Raw genomic sequence first — 19,066 nt, 5'->3', positions numbered from 1 at the left:
AAGATTTGTCTTGGCTAAAAATATTATGTTTTTCTCCCTTTAACATGGTAAATGCACTTGTAAAAAAAAATTAAAAAAAAATAATTTTCGATTAAAAGCAGCATAACACTCACAAACATGACAGTGCCTAGACACTTTACAGAAGCCTATCAAGGCATTATGAGAGGCAAATTCAGTTGCTCCTGGTGTAGTCTTTGATTATTGGATTATATTGATTGTCCCATCAAGTGGATGGATTAGGATGTAAGAACAGGAGAAGCTTCCCAGTGACGGGCTGCACCATCTGCAACTAACATGGTGCTATAGAATGGGCCAATAGGCAACTGTAAATGCTTGTCTTACACTATTTTAATAATCTCCCCTGAGTGTAGGTCTGCTTTAAAAGTATGCATGTTTCAAGGTTGTAGAATATAGAAATGATAAAGCTTAATGGGCTTATTCAATAACAATTGAAATTAGAATGCTGTTGTAACTTATAGCTGCCACAGTAAAAGATTCAAGGAGAAGTTTTTTAAACAAATGGTAGTTTGCCAGTCACACTGTGTGCCTTGCATCATTTTCCTAAATAGGCTTTCATGTTTTACAGAATATATTCTAGTTGTTATGTATAAGCTTTGCAATGATTTGGATTGTCTATACACTCAATGTTTATCAGAGCAGCGGGGTAGGTGCTTCTAATGTTACCAAAAAAATAAAATGTCTTTTCCATGCAGTAACGGTAGCAATGATCCATTTTGGTCAAGCTTTACTAAAGTTGCTGCTTTACCCACTGCTAGATTTGGCTCACTGCTTTTCCAAGAGGCCTGCAAAAAGTCAAATTACTACTTGTTTACCACTGGTTTGCAGTAAGAGACCTTTATTGATGAACCTAAAACCCCATAAGGGGAAATCTGCACACTTCTCCCACCAAATCTTAGACTATTTTTATAACACCCAATCACTCAGTCTGGAATGGCTTCCATCTCTCTCAACTTTCACGTGCTACACCTTCTTATTCACGGATGTCTTTGATAGGCTCAGACATCTATGCAGAACATGTCTTATTGATCAGATCAGGAAAACAACTTTGTCAATAAATTGCTCTGCAATGGTTGGTATAACTTTCTTTCTCCTAGTCTCCCTTGCCTTCCATTCTTGCCCTGGAAGGAGTATTCATGAAGTCATGATTAGACTTCTTTGCCCTCTGTCAGTTTAATGAGGCAATCTCATGAAATAGACAAATAATCAACCCAATTATTTTTACACCTTAACATGTGGAGTCCTTTCTGTAATTTGGGGCTACAACCTACATTTCTGTTCTATAGTAGACAGTAGGGTCAGTTCTTTAATTTCCCTGTTACATCTCCTTATATGTTAAATACAATATAGCATTCCCTACATGTCCTTGGGCTCCAAGGACTAAGAGTTTCATTTGTGTTGACTTTCCTGTCTTTTAGTGTCTTGTCTGTTGTAGTATAGGCAGTGCTGTGAAATTGTGCAGAATTGGGAAGCATCTGCTATGAAATTCATAAAAGTCTGCGCAATGCATTACGCTGGAGTAAAACTTTTATAGTCAACTTACCGTATTAAATCCATAAAGGCATCAGCAGCTGTGACCTGCTCAATCTTCCCCTCTCGGTGCATCTTTTCCTTGCTGCCCTTACCGGGGTGGATAATGACGACAATGATGATTCCGATGAACACAGCAATCACTGTGGTTGTCATATAATAGACTACGGCTCTTATACCCATTTTTCCTGAAGCTTTACTGTCCAGTGCTGCCATACCTAAAAGAAAAAGTTCTAGCTGTCAGTTTTTTTTATATTAGGCTGAATGTGGAAGAAAAAAAGAAAAATTATTAGTATGTAATTGCATGGCTGTCTTGCTGATGATAACATTTTAAAGATTTCTGAATTACAGACTAAACAAGTATACAGATAAGGAATTCTAACACTCTAGTATGCCAATTTGGAATCTGTGACTGAAACTACAAAAAGCAGAGAAAGGAAACAAACAAGGAAATTACATCATGTACACTTTTCTCATGACAGGTGCACTTTGAGACCTTACTAAATGTTCAGTTCACATCTGATAAATACCTTCCAGGTGTAAAAAACTAGCAATGTTCAAAGTCTTAAGGTTTGATTTCTTTAAAGCATGGAACCCTAGGGTTTTACCTGAGGTTTGCAGGGGTTATTATTATTACTATTAATAAACAGTATTTATATAGCGCCAACATATTACGCAGTGCTGTACATTAAGGGCAGAAAATAATAGACAGATACAGATAGTGACACAGCAGGAGGAGAGGACCCTGCCACGAAGAGCTTACAATCTAAGAGGTTGTTCTCGCATTTGATGGTGATCTTTAAGTTGCATGGCCAGTGCCACTTGATTCTAAAGCATGACACCAAAGCTCCCTAAGCTATCTATAAGGGGGAATTCTGACCACTACTGTAAGGGAAGCATTCTTACTACTGACCTCTAATGTGTTTTTGTAGGTCCTTTTTTCCCCATTGAACTCCTATGCTTTTAGAAGGGGTTCTTCAAGACCTAAAAAAAAGCCCACACTCCTGCCTATTTCAGAGCTCTCGCTCTGATATCTTGAACTGTGTTCAAATAATTGTATTTAATGTTTTGTTGGGTCAGTAACCAAAATACCTTATAGCAAAAAAATGTTTTCTCTCCCCACTGGTAAGCCAAGTGCTCTCCACAAATGTAGTGTAGTGCAAGTGAGGTCTGAACATATAATGACACAAGTAGACAAGATGTATGTCCATCAATGGGCCAATGTTACATAGTTACATAGTAGGTTGAAAAAAGACATACGTCCATCAAGTTCAACCACTAGGGAAATAAACATATCCCAGATATAAAACCTTTGGACATAGTTGGTCCAGAGGAAGGCAAAACAATTTGCTTCAACAATGGAAAAATATTTCTTCCTGATTCCATGAGGCAATCAGATGTTCCCTGGATCAACAGTCACTGTTATTTTTACTTTACAGCCGTAATACCCAGTGATATTCTGTGCTTCTAGAAAAGCATCCATCTTTTTCTTAAAGCAATCTATAGTAGTTGCTATAACTACTTCCTGAGGGAGCCGATTCCACATTTTCACAGACCTTACAGTGAAGAATCCCTTCCTTATCCGGAGCTTAAACTTCTTTCCCTAAGATGCAAAGAGTGCCCAAAGAGTTCTTTGTAATGTTCTCACAGTGAATAATTGGGAAGAGAGTTCTCTATATGGTCCATTTATATATTTGTACAGGGTGATCATATCCCCCCGTAAACGTCTCTTCTTAAGGGAGAATAGATTCAGTTCAGCTAATCTCTCCTCATAGCTGAGCTCCTCCATTCCTTTTATTAGTTTAGTTTCCCTTCTCTGCACTCTCTCCAATTCCACAATGACCTTTTTGTGAACTGGTGCCCAAAACTGGGATATATGTATCCTATGGGATATATTTCAGACCCTTTTATATTAGAACAAAATGATAATTAATGCTTTGAATGATGTATTTACCAGACAAAATTCATCAATTCATTTTGATTCCAGTGAATCCTAAGGAAAGAAATGTGTTAAAGGTATTGGAGCCAAAACTTTACTTGTACATTGGCACATTTGTTATATAGATGTTTTTAGCTTTTTATTGTGTAAATAAATTATTGTTAGCCTTTAGCAAATCCAGTATTATTTTTTGTCTGTGCTTACCCTTCTTTATGATCACTGGAAGTCAGTGGAAGCTATTTGGGGTTGCACCCATCACTGCATCATAGTTACTGACACATAAAACATAGGAAGGAAACCTTCTATTGATTCACAATAGCTGAGCATTCTTGTCCCTGATTTACGGCTGTTTAGTTGTGACGTGGGGAGTTGGAGGAATGACCACACACAGATGGCTATGAGTGTTAGCACTATAGGGTGCTCTATAAACATTTTTTTTTTATTGAAAAAGTTTTTTAGTTTTTTTTTTTTTTATTGCATTTGAGTTTTGTGTTTAGTCTAGATGCAAACTGTTAGGGCTTAGCAGAGCCCTTCTTTATTACATGAGAACCCTTAACTATGGAATTTTAACTGTTATTAAGTGGAAAACATTCTGTTCGGTCTCGCTTCTTACTCTTTCTTTGTTCTGAGCTGATTTAGAGTGAAACTGGATTTTTCTTTTGCATCCCATGCCATCCACAGAAGAGCTTGTTATGTCTTTCTATCGGCTCAGTGTGACCATTTTACACTCACTTAAGAAAAAAAAGAGCCAGGCTGAGAGAAAAAGAGGGGATTGAGGGATATTTTTCTTGTTTGCAAGATCTGTTTATTCCTCACGTCATTCCTTTCACTCTTTGAGTAAGTGTGTGTGTGAGTTGCGGAGGGACAAAATCTCCTGGGCTCCTCTTAGAGTTGCCGTGGCAACAAGAGAGGCATCCTTGTTTGTGGTGCCCATTGGTGCTGCAAGTTTCCCAGGGCCCGTCAGAGACAGGAACGGGAGGAGGAGGCCCACCGAGAATGGCCATGAATACACTATGAGGGATGTGGGAGAGAGAGCTCACCCCGGGATTAAAGGAGAACATACATCTCCTCTAAACAATGGAAGCTTTTGCTAGGGGCCTGTGAAAGAGAAAGCGGCACAAAAGCTCCCGTGACACGTGAAGGATACAGAACTAACTTTATCGCTCTTCCATCAAGTGTCCATGTCAGGTCCCTTTCAGGACCAACACTGCTAACTACTCCGTATAACTCAATGTTTTTGGTACGAACAGTACTGGACAGTCATAGCTAATGCAAAACTGTACCCACTCTGTACCATAATATAAACAATGCTTGTATTAAGTACAGTTTATGCAACATGCTTGAAATGGAAATTCAAGGGCCGTTTGGGAATATCTAAAATTTTTGTTCAAATTTATCTTCTCTATCTATGAATCTATGGTAATCAAGCAGCCCTCAGTCCTACTACTGATTTCTAGAGGAGTCTGATATATCAGAGTCCTGTTTAAAGTGGAACTACAGTTTGCAATCTTTTTGTAGAGTACAATGAGCTGCGTATATGCAGCTCAATGTAGGATGTTGGGGGCATTTTGGCATCTTGGCCTCAGGGCTGCTCGGACTGAACCAACTAAATAAATGTCATCCCAGCCTGGCCAATCAAGATGACCAAAGATCTGGCACGTGAAAGAGGACCGCATAGAGATGTCGTTATCTAAGACCAATGACAACAATTATAAAAATTGCGCCCAGGCAGGTATATTTATTTTCTTGCAGAAGGAACATCGTTTTTTCTGCGATAAAGGACCTGCCTGGTCACAATGTTTTGATTTTTAAACTTTAGTTACACCTTAAGGTGTCATTTCTTGTTTTAGTGTGTGTTTAGTTATAAATGTCGCATTCAATGTTAGGTGCTTTGAATATACCCCTATATTATATCTCATATGTGTCTGTTTATGGATAATTTTAACCAAGACAGGCCCAGCTTTTTTAATCAACCAAGATATCTCATTTATAATAACTTTGTTTCTACCGTGTTATCACCTATCAATTTTTACTTCAGAATCTCCAATAGCATTCCAAATATATAATATATAAAATCCATCAAGAGGGTGACACTTTATGATGGCCACAGCTGGTGTGCAGATTCCGGAATTTAAGCACACACACGTTACGAACAAAGTTCTTGTGGGAAAAAGTGAAATATCCTGTAAACTGATTTAAGTACATTTTTTGTGTGCTTTTGCTTTTTTTTCTACTGTTATGACATTGAGGAATCAGCAGCATGTACATAGCATCCGTTGGTTATGTGTTCAACTTATTAGTTTAGATCAGTGTTATCCAACCAGGGTTCTGTTTAACTTTAAGATTCCTCCAGAGGTTGCTAGCGTTCCTTGAGTAATGAGAAATTTGTGTCTCTCAGGTCAGTTTGGCTGACACCAATGATCTTTTTGGGTATATGTAAGGGTGACATTCTTTGCAAGTTGCTCCTGCATCTCCGGGTGTGCTTTTCTACATTTTCTTCTCTTCAGTAAAGTGATCTGAAGACACAAGTAGCAAACTGAGCTTTGCATATTGATCTATAGATAGAATGGGGCTGATTTACTAATCAAATACAAGCCATTCACATTACAAAGTAAATGATCCCCTAGGCAATATTTCAATTAGCTTAGGAAATACCATGAAGATCTGCTAACTTTAACTTTTTTTTTTCATTTCTTTCCACATAATTGGGTGTTCTTTGCAAAATAAAGTTTCACTGCATTCACTAAGTCAGCTGAAAAATCCTTTGCTGAGTAATAAGAATTCACCTTGATAAGTAAAAACTTCTATATTCTAGTAGGTCAATCCCAATAGCAGATGCTAGGGATGTCCTCATTATATATCTTCTCTACACCCGAATTGCATTTTTGAACCTCCTTTAACTGGACCAAAAGAATGTGGTATCAAGGGCAGCATCCTTTGCGGGTATAAAGGATAACAGGACGCTGAATTTTCACCACATAGTAAACCTATCTTTCAGCATTCCAAGGGCAATATCCAAGAAAATTCTCATGACTTCTACAACTAGATAGCTGTAATGTCTGCCCTTTTCTGGGGGGTAGCATAGACACAGCAGATGAGAGGAATTACTGCCAAGTAATTGAATTCAGTTTTGGAACACAAAATTCTCAAGCTCTAGAACTCCCTCACTATGGTCATGGTGATTGTCATTAAATATATCATACCTACCAATTGTCCCTGAATTAAAGTGTGTGACCCTCCTTCAGAATCCCCCTGACCCTCTCCTTTCAGGTGTATATATATATATATATATATATATATATATATATATATCACCAAACCTTACATTCAGCCAAACTAATTATTCAATGTTTTTTTTTACAAGGCAGTAAAAGTACCAGTGAAGAAAACATTAAACGGTTTAACCAATATTTTTTTGCATTTTTGTTATAATTCACAAAATGGGGGGGGGGGGGTACATCATATGTCTACTCACTTTAGGCTACAAAAGGTCCCTCTTCCCTTTCCCTTCTGTGCAATTCATCTGGCTGTTCTGACTAGGTACATGCAGGTATGGCTTGGGCAGCAAAACTAAATCCATGTCAACCACTTTAAAAGCCAGAATCAAAGTTCAGTAAGCAGTTTATAAAACCTGTGGGCTATGTTCTGTAACCACTTTTATTTTAAGTGCCACTAAAGTCAAAAACAATATTGGTTTATGCTTTAATGATACACAACTTCCTCCTGCTGATTGGAAATACGTTTTCAGTTAGTCCCCATTAATACCTTTTATCCTTTATAGATAATGGCACGTTTTAATACCTGTGGCTACACTTTATGTCCCAATTAGAATGTCTTCCTTTGTAGCCACCTCATTGTGCTGTAGAGAGCTAAGACTACAAGTATAATACCCCCATTCATGATCCATAGTGCAAGGAACTATGGGACATGTACTTTTCAAACATGCAAGAAATCTGCTTATTGCACTACATTGGACTTTATATTGACTTGTAGGTTGTATGTTTTTCTGTGTTACCCTGGCAAGGGCACTATACTCTTGGCCCTATTAGCAGTAGCTGATGTATATGATGTATATACCGTAGTCACTTCTGTTGCAGTAAGGGTTTCATACCAAGTGTCATTTGCTGGTACTATGTCCTGATACGTGTTATAGACACAACTGGAAAAATTCACCCAATACCATTTCTACATCACATAAATTAGCATCACACTGCAACATTGTTCTACATAGCAATGGACCTATTTATTTAAGCAAAGGTCTATGGACAAAGTACAGCCTGCTATAGTCAATGACAACCTTTCACTATTTTGAACAATGAAAGTTGATTTCAGATAACCTTCTATGGACTGTTGCACATTAGAATTGCTGTTCCTTTTTCAAAAAGCTAGACAGTCATCAGGAAGAGATTGTGGTTCCAGAAATAGCCGGGCCCAAAAATAACTAATTGTCTTTTGTCATGTGTTTGTGTCCAGTCATCCAAAACTAAAAGGTACCCAAGAGATTCTAATTGAGGAACTTCTTGTTTCAGGCATTTTGCATCAGGCTGGGGCCCTAAGGGAAGACTTGGAAGAGCTAGACTAGAAAAAGGTTTGTGTCAATTTGTTAAGAAACTGAATTTCCAAATAGGCTCTATTAAGTGATACTGAAAATGTACATTTCTTCATTTTATTAACCGACACTGTATGAGTAAAGAACTTTTGCGGCAGATTGCATTGTGATTTAGGGTCACTTACGTACAGTATGTCTAAACTACTCTGTAGAGCTTACAAAGAGTCCCTATGTCTGGTGATTAGTACAAGAGTTCTGGATTAACAGTATGGGTATATATATATATTTATATATATATATATATATATATATATATATGTGTGTGTGTGTATATACATATATATATTTTTTTACTTCATACAACAAAAAATCCTGCATAGCCCTACACAACAGAATTTAACAATAAATGTGCAACACATACATTTTATTGGTTAAATAAACACTAACCGTGGATCCTTTGCCAAAAAGTTTGCAAGCTAAAACAGAAATGTCATAAAGGTGCTTTTTGGAACAAATGTGCAAGCTTACAACTTTCTTGCCTACCCTGGCCAAGTTGATGGTTTAATGTGTATATGTCCCATAAAGAATTTTGCAATTCTGTCAATGGAATGCCACACAACGAGGAAGTCTCAGTGACCAATAATGAGGTACAGAGGGACAATGGAGGAACATGCTTAAGGTGCAGGTTAGAGCTAATGTTGCGGTCGATATAGAGCATGCATCCAGTTGTATTCTCTTATTACAACATCAACCTTGTATTGTAATTAACCATTTTTGCTTAGTGCCACTCCAATGAAGGTCATTTTATGACAAGTTTTTTACAACAGATACAGTAGAAGTCTGTTTACCTAATTTGCTAAAATCTATGCAATTTAAATGACTAAAGCTACGTACACACTTCCAATTATTATCGTTGTTAAACGAACGATGAACGATCCTGCACGATATCTGCGAACGATCGTATAGCACCGATCCTGCACATACAGATAACGACACGATCGTTCGTAGATATTGTACACACAATAGATACGATCGTTTGAGCGATACAGGGAGTGACGTGCACGACAGGAAGTGAACGAACGTTCGTTCGTCACGCATGCTCAGACCATGGACGATCAATGAACGATCGTACACACGAACGATGGTCAACGATCGTCGTCCAATCCGATCCGCCGGTCCGGTCGTTCGTTTCCAACGACTTTCCTCGTTCGTCGGCGTCGTTGGTTACTTTTTTTACGAACGATTTTTGCCCAATCAATCGTTCGTCGTTCGTTTGTCGTTCATTTTGAACGATAAAAATTGGAAGTGTGTACGCAGCTTAAGCTATAGAGAATTGTTTTTTGCAACTATCCCTATACATGTCTATGAAAAGGTAAATGTAGCTTCATTCTGGTCAAATGCAGAACAGATGGAGTTCAACTGCAGGTCAAATGAATCAGTCAATGGTTTCTGAATAATTGCAAAAATGTCTAAAACTGATGCTAACACACACTGCATTCGCCTGTCAGTGTTTACCAACACAGGCTCTTAGTGTTTTAATTTCCGATTAGGTTTCGGAGTTTTTAAGCTAACACAGGACCACAAAATAAAAGTGGGATAAAGGTAATCTTTTAAAATTACAATACTTTTCATCTACTCTTAAGCTACGTACACACTTCCAATTATTATCGTTGGAAAACGAACGACGAACAATCCTGCACGATATCTACGAACGATCGTATAGCACCGATCCAGCACATAGAGATAACGACACGATCGTTCGTAGATATTGTACACACAATAGATACAATCGTTTGAGCGATAGAGGAACTATGTGCACGACAGGAAAGTGAACGAACGTTCGTTCATTACGCATGCTCAGACCATGGACGATCAACGAACGATCGCACACACGAACGATGTTCAACGATCGTCGTCCAATCCGATCCGCCGGTCCGGTCGTTCGTTTCCAATGACTTTCCTCGTTCGTCGGCGTCGTTGGTTACTTTTTTTACGAACGATTTTTGCCCAATCGATCATTCGTCGTTCGTTCGTCGTTCGTTTTCAACGATAAAAATTGGAAGTGTGTACGCACCTTTACACCTATTAGACCCTTAAAACAGCATGTTTCCATCTAGAACAATGGGGGTGATTTACTAAAGGAATTTAGGCTGTTTACTTATCAAGGTAAATATTACCTTGTAAAGGAAAATTCACTCAGCCCAGTGATTGTGATGACAATTTTCTTTGCAAGGAATACCCAATCATATGCAAGGAAATCTAAATCAACAGCATTTTTCCTTTCGCGTGATTGGATGGTTGAAGTCATCAGAGTTCCATATCATTTACTAAGCAGTATATCCCTTCACTTTACTAAGTGATATATCCTTTGCAAGGGGATTGCTATGTAAACAGCATATGCTCCTATAGTAAATCAATCCCCAAATCTTTTGTTACAATTTGTCTGCCTTGGGTATGGAAGTGTCAGTGGTTGATGTAGTATAGAGTCTCAGTGAAGACTTAAGCTGCGTACACACTTGCAAATTTTGTCGTTGGAAAGGATCTTTCACGATCCTTTCCAACGACAAGGGACTGCACGATGCATGAACGGTGCTGTACATACAGCACCGTTCATGCTCTATGGAGAGGGCAGGGGGAGAGCGATGGAGCGGCACCTTGCTGCGCGCTCTCCCCCTTTCCTTTCATTAGGATCGGTTGTCGTCCATTGTCCGTGGATCCGGCAGGATGGTCGTTCGGACGATGGACGACACCGACTGTACACACGGCAGATTTTCGCCCGATATTTGGCCGATGCCGATTATCGGGCGATAAAAATCTGCCGTGTGTACGTAGCTTTAAGCTAGTTTCTATGATTACCCAAGATGTGGATTGACATGTCAGAGATCAAATCACAGGCTTTGACAATCTTGTTTGAGATTCAGGACAAATTGCTGGAACACAAAGTTGACAATGTAGATTTGGACATCAGCAATGAAAGGTCTCATCATTGAAGACATCATACACCAATTGAAGACGACTTGCTACAGACAGTCAGGACCATAGATTTATCATTTGGGATTGTAGGCACCAACATTTGGGGCCTTTGCTAAGCTCAGCTCTTTCACACAGAGCATTCCTAACCTGACAATACAAAACCCTCATCTGTAGCCTATAGGCAAAAGCCTACTATACCAAATGCTAAACATCTGGCACTACCAACCATAGGCATGAGCATTAGTATATTGCTGATTAACATTAAGAAGATGGCGATTTAATAATTTACTGACAACAACCAGTACAAACTTACTGACACTGGTATTCAGTGTTATCTTGGCTTTTTTGTACTTTAGAAACCCAAGCCTTGACTGCATTTTGCTGAGATAGCACAAACTACCTAAAACAAGAATTACAGAAATCATAGTACATAATCATTATATCTTTTAATATGATAGTATTTTAGCAAATCAGAGGCTATAAATCTAAAAGGTTGAAAAGCAAGAAGACACAAAGAAGGGTCGATACATATAGTATATGGGTTATTACCTGGAATTATAGTATAGTATTCAGAAGATGACATGCTTTCTCACAAGCCTGTATTTAAAATTCTCTCTACATTTACATGCAGGTCAAAAGATAGTGACTGTGGTCAGGACAAACTATAGAACAGTAAGATTTATTGATATGATTTAAACTTGTTGTCCAAGACATTTTTACACCTTACATCCTAGTTTTAGAACAGGAAGAAGTGAGAGAGTCTACCCAACAGAGACAAACAGTAATATATATTCCTCTTTTAGTAATAAAACATTTAGAAGACCATCGTCCAAATGGTCATTATTAATAATGAAAAAAATCATGTGCTATCTTCCTCTCTTTTGTCAAAGATCTCCAATGTCTGTCTACCAGTGGGAGAAAAAAAAACATTGCAGGGTAAAAAAAACAGTTTCTCTTCCACTCTAATTCAGTCAATTTCAAAAACTGTTGATTGCAATGGTTTAAAAAATATTATCATTAATTTCCCAGCAACAACCACCAAAAAAAAATTCCTTTGCTGGCATGACAAAGCATCAATTGCGAGGCTCCCAGCCAATCCAATATTTCCTTTTGACACCCACTGTTCAAAAGTATTTAATTAAAACCATGACTGTCACATTTCATTGACTGAAGTGGGTGCATTGGAGCATACGGAAAAGCTTGCGTGCTATTGTGACCCCCTCAAACAAAATGTCAACTTTAGAAATGGTAATATTTATGAAAAAGACAAAAAAAGTGTGAAAAAACTAAAACAGCTACTGATAGGCAATTAATCATTTCTTTAATAATAGGTTCTAAGCTACTGCCAATTATAAAACTATTGGTATTGAAAAAAATAGAATCATTTTTGCCTTCAGGAATTTGTGTTTCCTGAAACCTACAGTTAAGCATTGTGGTCTCATGCTGTGAATCAGTTTGGTACAAACTTTAACTCTTTCTATTACTTTATCCTAAGCTTCTTGTATTGGAATGTGCCAAGGGGGAAGAGGGGGGGCTTTAGTTATTTATCTCAATTTTGTATTCTCTGCAAGCTATACTGCGGTGATTAGTAACAGCTGACAGTCTAAGTCTGAGACTCTTTTTTTCTTTGGTTACCTCATTGGAATTGTGGAATACAAAGAGCTGACTGTCCCCTGGCCAAGAATTAGAAGGCCCGGAACACTACAAAAAAGAAGCACAGATTCCTGTAACCAAATATCACTGCTACCTGAACAATGGCGTCCCCAAATGATACCTTTTTATGGCAGTCTATTCAACCTACATAGGATACAGTGTGAAGGTTTTTAGTTTTCCTGAGGCTTTGGACACTAATGGATCAAAAGACATCCTATATTTGTGTATACAGTATGGTTTAATGATTATGAAATGAAAAGGACTAGGAGAGGCTTGATACAATTACAAGGTTTTGAAAGGGCTGAGATTGAGGATATGAAGGTAGGGTTATGGAGATAGCTTTCTCAGTATTCTTTGTTTCATGTTGCTACATTGTACAGGAGATTTACTATCCAGAAAAGAAATGATACGTAGCAAAAATGTTGGCTTAAAAGTGTTTACATCTAATGGAACCACAAGGGTAGTAAAGAAGTCTTAGTACTGCCTTGCAAAGTAAGCCCCATAGTGGAATTCCTTGTGAACTTCAATTTGAACTTTCACTGTGTAAAAAATAATTGTGTGTGTAGTGAGCATTAGACCTAATAGCTTGTGAATCTCAGAGTGTCAAACAAGAGACTAATGGGCATGCTCACCTTCCTTGCCCAACCATGGCTGAACATTTTTGCAAGCTGTTCTTGTAAATGTAGGGTATCGTCATCACAATTGTAAAAATACTAGTGTAAAAATCTTTCTTTAAAAGTGAAATCTTCAAGGTTAAACATCCAAGGTCTTCATAGACACAATTACAATTGCTTTTTTAATAATTATAGATATATTAAAAAAGTTTTGATCACTCAATTTTTACCTAACCCTTACTTTATTTTTAGAGGTATTAAAATTCATTTAATGTACATACATTTTTTTAAATAGGTAAAAAATACACTTTTTTGATTAACTTTGTTTTTGCATTCTGCCAAGGCAAGTGTTCTTTGGCCACACTGGGAAATGCAGACCACGTGCTGGCCCTTCTCCTTCAATTTTCCGTCTACTATCTTTTATATCAAGTATTGTGATAATTGGGATAATCTACACAGTCAGTACTAGTGGTGAGATCTAAATGTAGTAGTAAATAAAACATGTTCACTCCTAAGAGCTTCACTTGCCAAAACTTGACATAGTAGCATTGGGAGATCAAGAAGGTCAGAAAAATTTTGCACTGCAAGCTGCTTAAAAAAGTAACAAGTACACTCTGAATTTCTAATACAGTTACTCCATTGCTATGCCTATTTTTTTATACCTTTTAAAATACCCCTGTAGAATGGAATCAGTAGTACACACACCCTCCTGACTAATCAAAGTACACTGTGCAAGTGTTGCTTACAGCAATTGCAAAGCACAACACAGACCCAAAAATTATTTTCATGATGTAAAAGAATCCTTGCTTATGCCAGGTTCCTGGATGTTGTAACTAATAAAGATGTAATAAAAAGCATTTAAAATAAATATGTTGGCTATTCTGCTTCCCGGTGCCCAGGGAGTTTTATGCATAGTGATTTTTCCTTGAGTTTCATCATCACATAACCATTTGTTGGAATAACATCCAGAGTTTTGAAACAATCACCCCCAACAGTAAAGAGAGGAAGTATTAATATTTTTTACATAATTCCATATGTTTCCAGCTATGTGTAATGAACTTTAGGGTGGCAGTACTAGCCTACCAAAAGACATACATAATCCATGCACTCTGGGGCATCAGGGTTGCAAGAAGGTAGGTTGAAATAGAGCCCCTGGAGCTTTGATTCATATTTTATATCCTGAATGGTCTTTATCCAAGGTTTCATAGGTCACTAAATATCACTTTTGTTAGTGGGCTGACAGAGGCAGGTTATACCATGGAGGCACGGATTATAGCGGAAGTTCAATGACTGAAACTGGAAGCCCTTATATGTATACCTTAACAGCCTGTCTGCGTTTAGTTCTAAGAATGAATAATGATGATAAAATGAAAAATGAATGATATGATAATAATAATATTAATGTAAAATCATTTTATTAACTGCTAATGCAATCAGAGAAACATGCATTATGGATGTCCATAGGTCCTTCTTGTAACTATTGATAGATGAAAGCTTACAGCAAGGTGCAGAGTTTAACAAGACCAATAATACAAAGCTGTGGAATGTAAGAATCCCAGTTTTCAGCCCATATATACTCACCACTGGTGACAGCTGGAGGGAAACAAGATAATGTACCAAGAGTTTAGACAAGGCAAAAGGACTTGAAGGGCAAGATAAAAGTTGGCAGCAGCATGCACAGTTAATATACTAGTGGAAGGTCAGCAATGTAGTGGGGAACTGAAATTCAGGAATCAGAAGATAAACCAATCTATTACCAGGACAACTGATCAGGTAGATGAAAACCAAGAGTCAAGCTATGCGATTACCATAGCAGTAGATCAGGATACTGAATACGGGGGGACAAGCCAAGCTATAACCAAATATAGGATATGAATGTTGATTCAGGCTGGCAAATTGATAATAATTTAGTATCCTGATACTTGTAAATAGCTTGGAGGGGCTTATGGTGTATAGCGTTGGTCGCCACCGTGTGACAGGTGGGCTGCGGCTCTGGCCGGTGCACCCACCAGTGGGGTCAGGAGAAGGACCCTGCTTTGGGGGGCACCTTGGCCAGAGCCGCGGACCACGTCTCCCTGAGACATCGCAGGCTCAGGGAAGTGGTCGGGTTTTGGCCTCTGGTGATAGCAAAAACCATGCTGTGTTGAAGAATTACTACATCCACCTGTGTGTGATATGTAATCACAGATTGAGTTACTACTATTACTGTTAACCAAAGACAGTCTCTGGAGCTGCTTAGCTTTCTGGTATCCTCGCATGTTGTTTATGCAAAATTGCTTCAATTATCAAAACTGACAGGCACAAGATTCTTCACCCAACACATGCCAAGGGCTCATGCAAAGGGTAAAAGCTTTAAAAAAGAATTGCATTAGAAGTGTAATGTAACCTAAGGGTATAATATATATTAAATGCTCTTCTCTACAGGTAAGGAATCTATACATACATAGTTGTGAATGTTATTTGTTCTAGACCTTAGCAATCTTTAAAAAGACAGAAAGAAAGAGAAAAAAATGTGATACTAAATATATAAAAAATATGTTTGGGTTTTGGTTTTATTAAGTTCCAACTTGTAATGGGAAACAAAGTCAGTGCCCTAGTCCAGTGTTTTTCAGATAGTACGGTCTCCGTTGATTGGCTTTTAACCCCTTGACGAACTGATACATTTTGGAAATTTATTAAGGAGTGTTTTGTACCCCTAAACAGTTCCTTTTCACTTGAATGGGCCAGTAGTCCTTATCTTTCATATAAAGATAGTGAGCTGCATAATCCTGGCGTAAAGCATTTATGTCATGATGAACGTGGCAAACTTATAAGTCCATGTGTGGTCCCAACTTTGGGTAAACGGCAACAACATGACTCTGGGAAGCTCAAGGGAATGCCTATATTACTAATAAACATGGCTTGTAAAATAATGAGTGATTTTTTTTCTTCTGTAAAGTGTATATCAATCCTTTTTTATTTTTATTTAGAACAGGTAGAGGTTGTTTGTATCTGTGTGTAACCGCTAGGAAGATTTACCTTCACCTCATATTCTACAGACTCAACATAAAATGGGGAAATCTATTTAAAGCAAACAACATTCATCCTGAAGTACTGTTCCCATAACAGGTGTCCCCATTAGTGGGTTTTTCTTCAGTGGCAATTGTTGCAAATAAAGGAAGACGTAGGCATACAGACAATCATAAAAAACCTGACCAGGGGTCTGACACTAATTATGCAAAAACTTACAGGCTACTTAATAATTTTTTATTAAAAAGCAGGCCAAGGCTAAGACATTTAGAGAAACATTGGATACTTAGCTTTATAGAGAAATTTTATCCTAATGACTGTTTCAGCTTTTTTTAGACAGGAAGTGAGTGATAAATTATTGTGCTTATCTCAGGCTATAATCTAGCGTGTGTACAGCAGCCCTATGATATTGTTTAGCAAGTCATAGGATAGATCACTGCGATCAACCTGGGACCACTGCTGTAAACTCCTATTGGGGAGAATGCAGCATGGTGCCTCCTGCCCCCCCCCCCCTATAAAAAACTGAACAATGCTATATTTTATTATTATTATTATTATTATTAATATTTAAAGTTAATATTGGACAACACCAAAGAAGGTTCCTCCACGATATATAAATATTAGAATGCAATGATATTACATATTGAACCATTCCTTTGTATACAGCATACTCGGTAAATTTAACTTTAAGGCTTTGTTTACCTGTTGTAAGGCAGCTATCATTAATAATTAAAAGAAACCCTGAAAATAAAATTCCTATATATATATATATATATATATATATATGCAGTATATATATGTTTAAATTGTGCAAATGATGATGTTTGTAAAAGAAATTCCATATGTTGACTGACTATGAAAAAACATCTACAGAATTCCACACATATGTAGTATTTAACGGCTCAGTGTTGTAAAGTTGGAACAAATTTTCCTTTCTGTGCTCCTGTTACCTAAATTATCAATAACTCCGCTCAACTATTCCCTAGGAGTCCACAACTTCTCCGGTGCTTATTTTCTTTTTTAACAGAGCGATGATTGAGAAAAGTCCCCCATAGAATCAACAAACCACACGTGGAACAAGCGTGACTCAGCACGAGGACTTCTCATGAGCATGATGTATTGTACACGTAATGGATATTCTGTTCTGGATTTGGTGAACACAGAATTGGATGTACCTTCCACCTAAAGCACAGACTATTTTACTTATATGAAAGCAAGTTAAATGCTGTTAACAGCAGTCACAAGGATGATAAAATTCATCTCTTCCTTCTCAATAGGCTTTTTGTTTTTCTGTATTTACAAGGCTTTGTTTCAGTGACCTCTGATCCCATGGCTGGAGCAGATGCAGGAGATCAAAGCTTGATGAGTGTCAAACATTCTGACCTCAACAAGGACCACATACTCTGTGCCCCATCATTTTTTGCATTATTCTTTATTTATTTTTCTTTACCATAATGTCATGATGTCTAAAATCTAAGCGAGCAATGTTCAGCTAAAAAGGTCTCTAGCAGGAACAAACCTTTGACCCGTTTGTGCCTAAATACATTTAGGGGAAAGTGTATTTTCATTGTCCATTCACTACAAAATAGTAAATCTAATCTCAGGGGGCTCACAATTCAATGTCCCTATGATAGTTGTTAACAGGTTTTAAGGGAAACCGAACTGACTGCATGTTTTTGCAATGTGGGGAAAAACCGGGGTGCCTGGGGAAAAGCCACACAAACATGGTGAAAACATATAAATGCAATTAATTTCCATTAATTTCCAAAATCCATTAATGGAGTAGCCCCCTTCATGGCTAGAACAGAAATCATCCTTCTAAGCATCTATACCAGCCAATAATAAAAGTGGAAATCTGGGCAAGCAGCTAAATAAACTGTTGCAATGTATGCAATGATACCTTGGCTAACAAGTGGCCCTGCTAACAAATTTCGGCTAAAGAAGATTTTTTCCTCTCTGTTTCGACCTCTTCTAATGAAGGTGGACCCGGCTAACAAATGCATTAGTGGATGCGTGATAACAAACTGCAGCCGCGTTGACCTGAATTTTCACTTAGTTTCGACTAATGCAGATTTCCGCTAACGAGTGTGATTCCAGAATGAATTATCTATGTTAGCCGAGGTATCACTGTATATTGTACCAGACAGTGCATCTTGGTTGACTGGACATTGAAATGACAGCAGAATGCAGTGATATCAACTGACAGCATAACTGTAAGGCCCGTATGAATACATTTTTGGACCGTAAAGTTTTTAAAATCAAAAAAATTTGAACAAGCCACCAAATTGTTGAAATGCATATATGAGAATTGTTTACCTGCTAAAGAATTTGTACCAATCTCCTATTCAGGAACCCTTGCTGGGCAGCACAGCAGTTTTTATTAAACACATAACTTCATTTATTGTTGTATTTTAAATCTACTTGCAGTTTTAATGACTTCTATGCATGCTTCAGTGTACATATCAACCATGCATCCTAAAATAAAATTAAAATGTTTGTATATCATTCTGGTCTGTGGACTCCTTATTTGATACTTCACTCCTTTGCATTTATTAAAATAATCTCTTAATGGACTCTTTGGATTTTGTATCATGTTGTTTGTTTGCCTTCCCAGTATGTTGCACATCTTTAACAACAAAACCGAGTGGTTAGCAGTTAATTCAAAACAAAGAAAATATTAGATAAATAAGTGAATCTACAATGGAAAGTTATAGCCATCATCACAACCATCTATGGGTCATATTAATATCTACAAAGGAAATAGAAAACGGGGAAATTTAT

General features: G+C 37.6%; 1 protein-coding gene across 1 annotated transcript in view; it reads right to left on the bottom strand.

The window, feature by feature from the left end:
• SLC1A3 (solute carrier family 1 member 3) overlaps positions 1–19,066 on the bottom strand; it is a 48,101-nt gene that overhangs the window by 11,014 nt on the left and 18,021 nt on the right. The window contains exon 4 of the mRNA XM_072416601.1: positions 1,562–1,766. Within this exon, the coding sequence (XP_072272702.1) occupies positions 1,562–1,766 (205 nt within the window). The remainder of the gene's footprint in view (positions 1–1,561; positions 1,767–19,066) is intronic.

Source organism: Pyxicephalus adspersus, chromosome 6, assembly GCF_032062135.1.
Source record: "Pyxicephalus adspersus chromosome 6, UCB_Pads_2.0, whole genome shotgun sequence".
Classification (NCBI taxonomy): Eukaryota; Metazoa; Chordata; class Amphibia; order Anura; family Pyxicephalidae; genus Pyxicephalus; species Pyxicephalus adspersus.
Note: the sequence above shows the minus strand (reverse complement) of the source record. Positions and strands in the feature narration are given on the sequence as shown.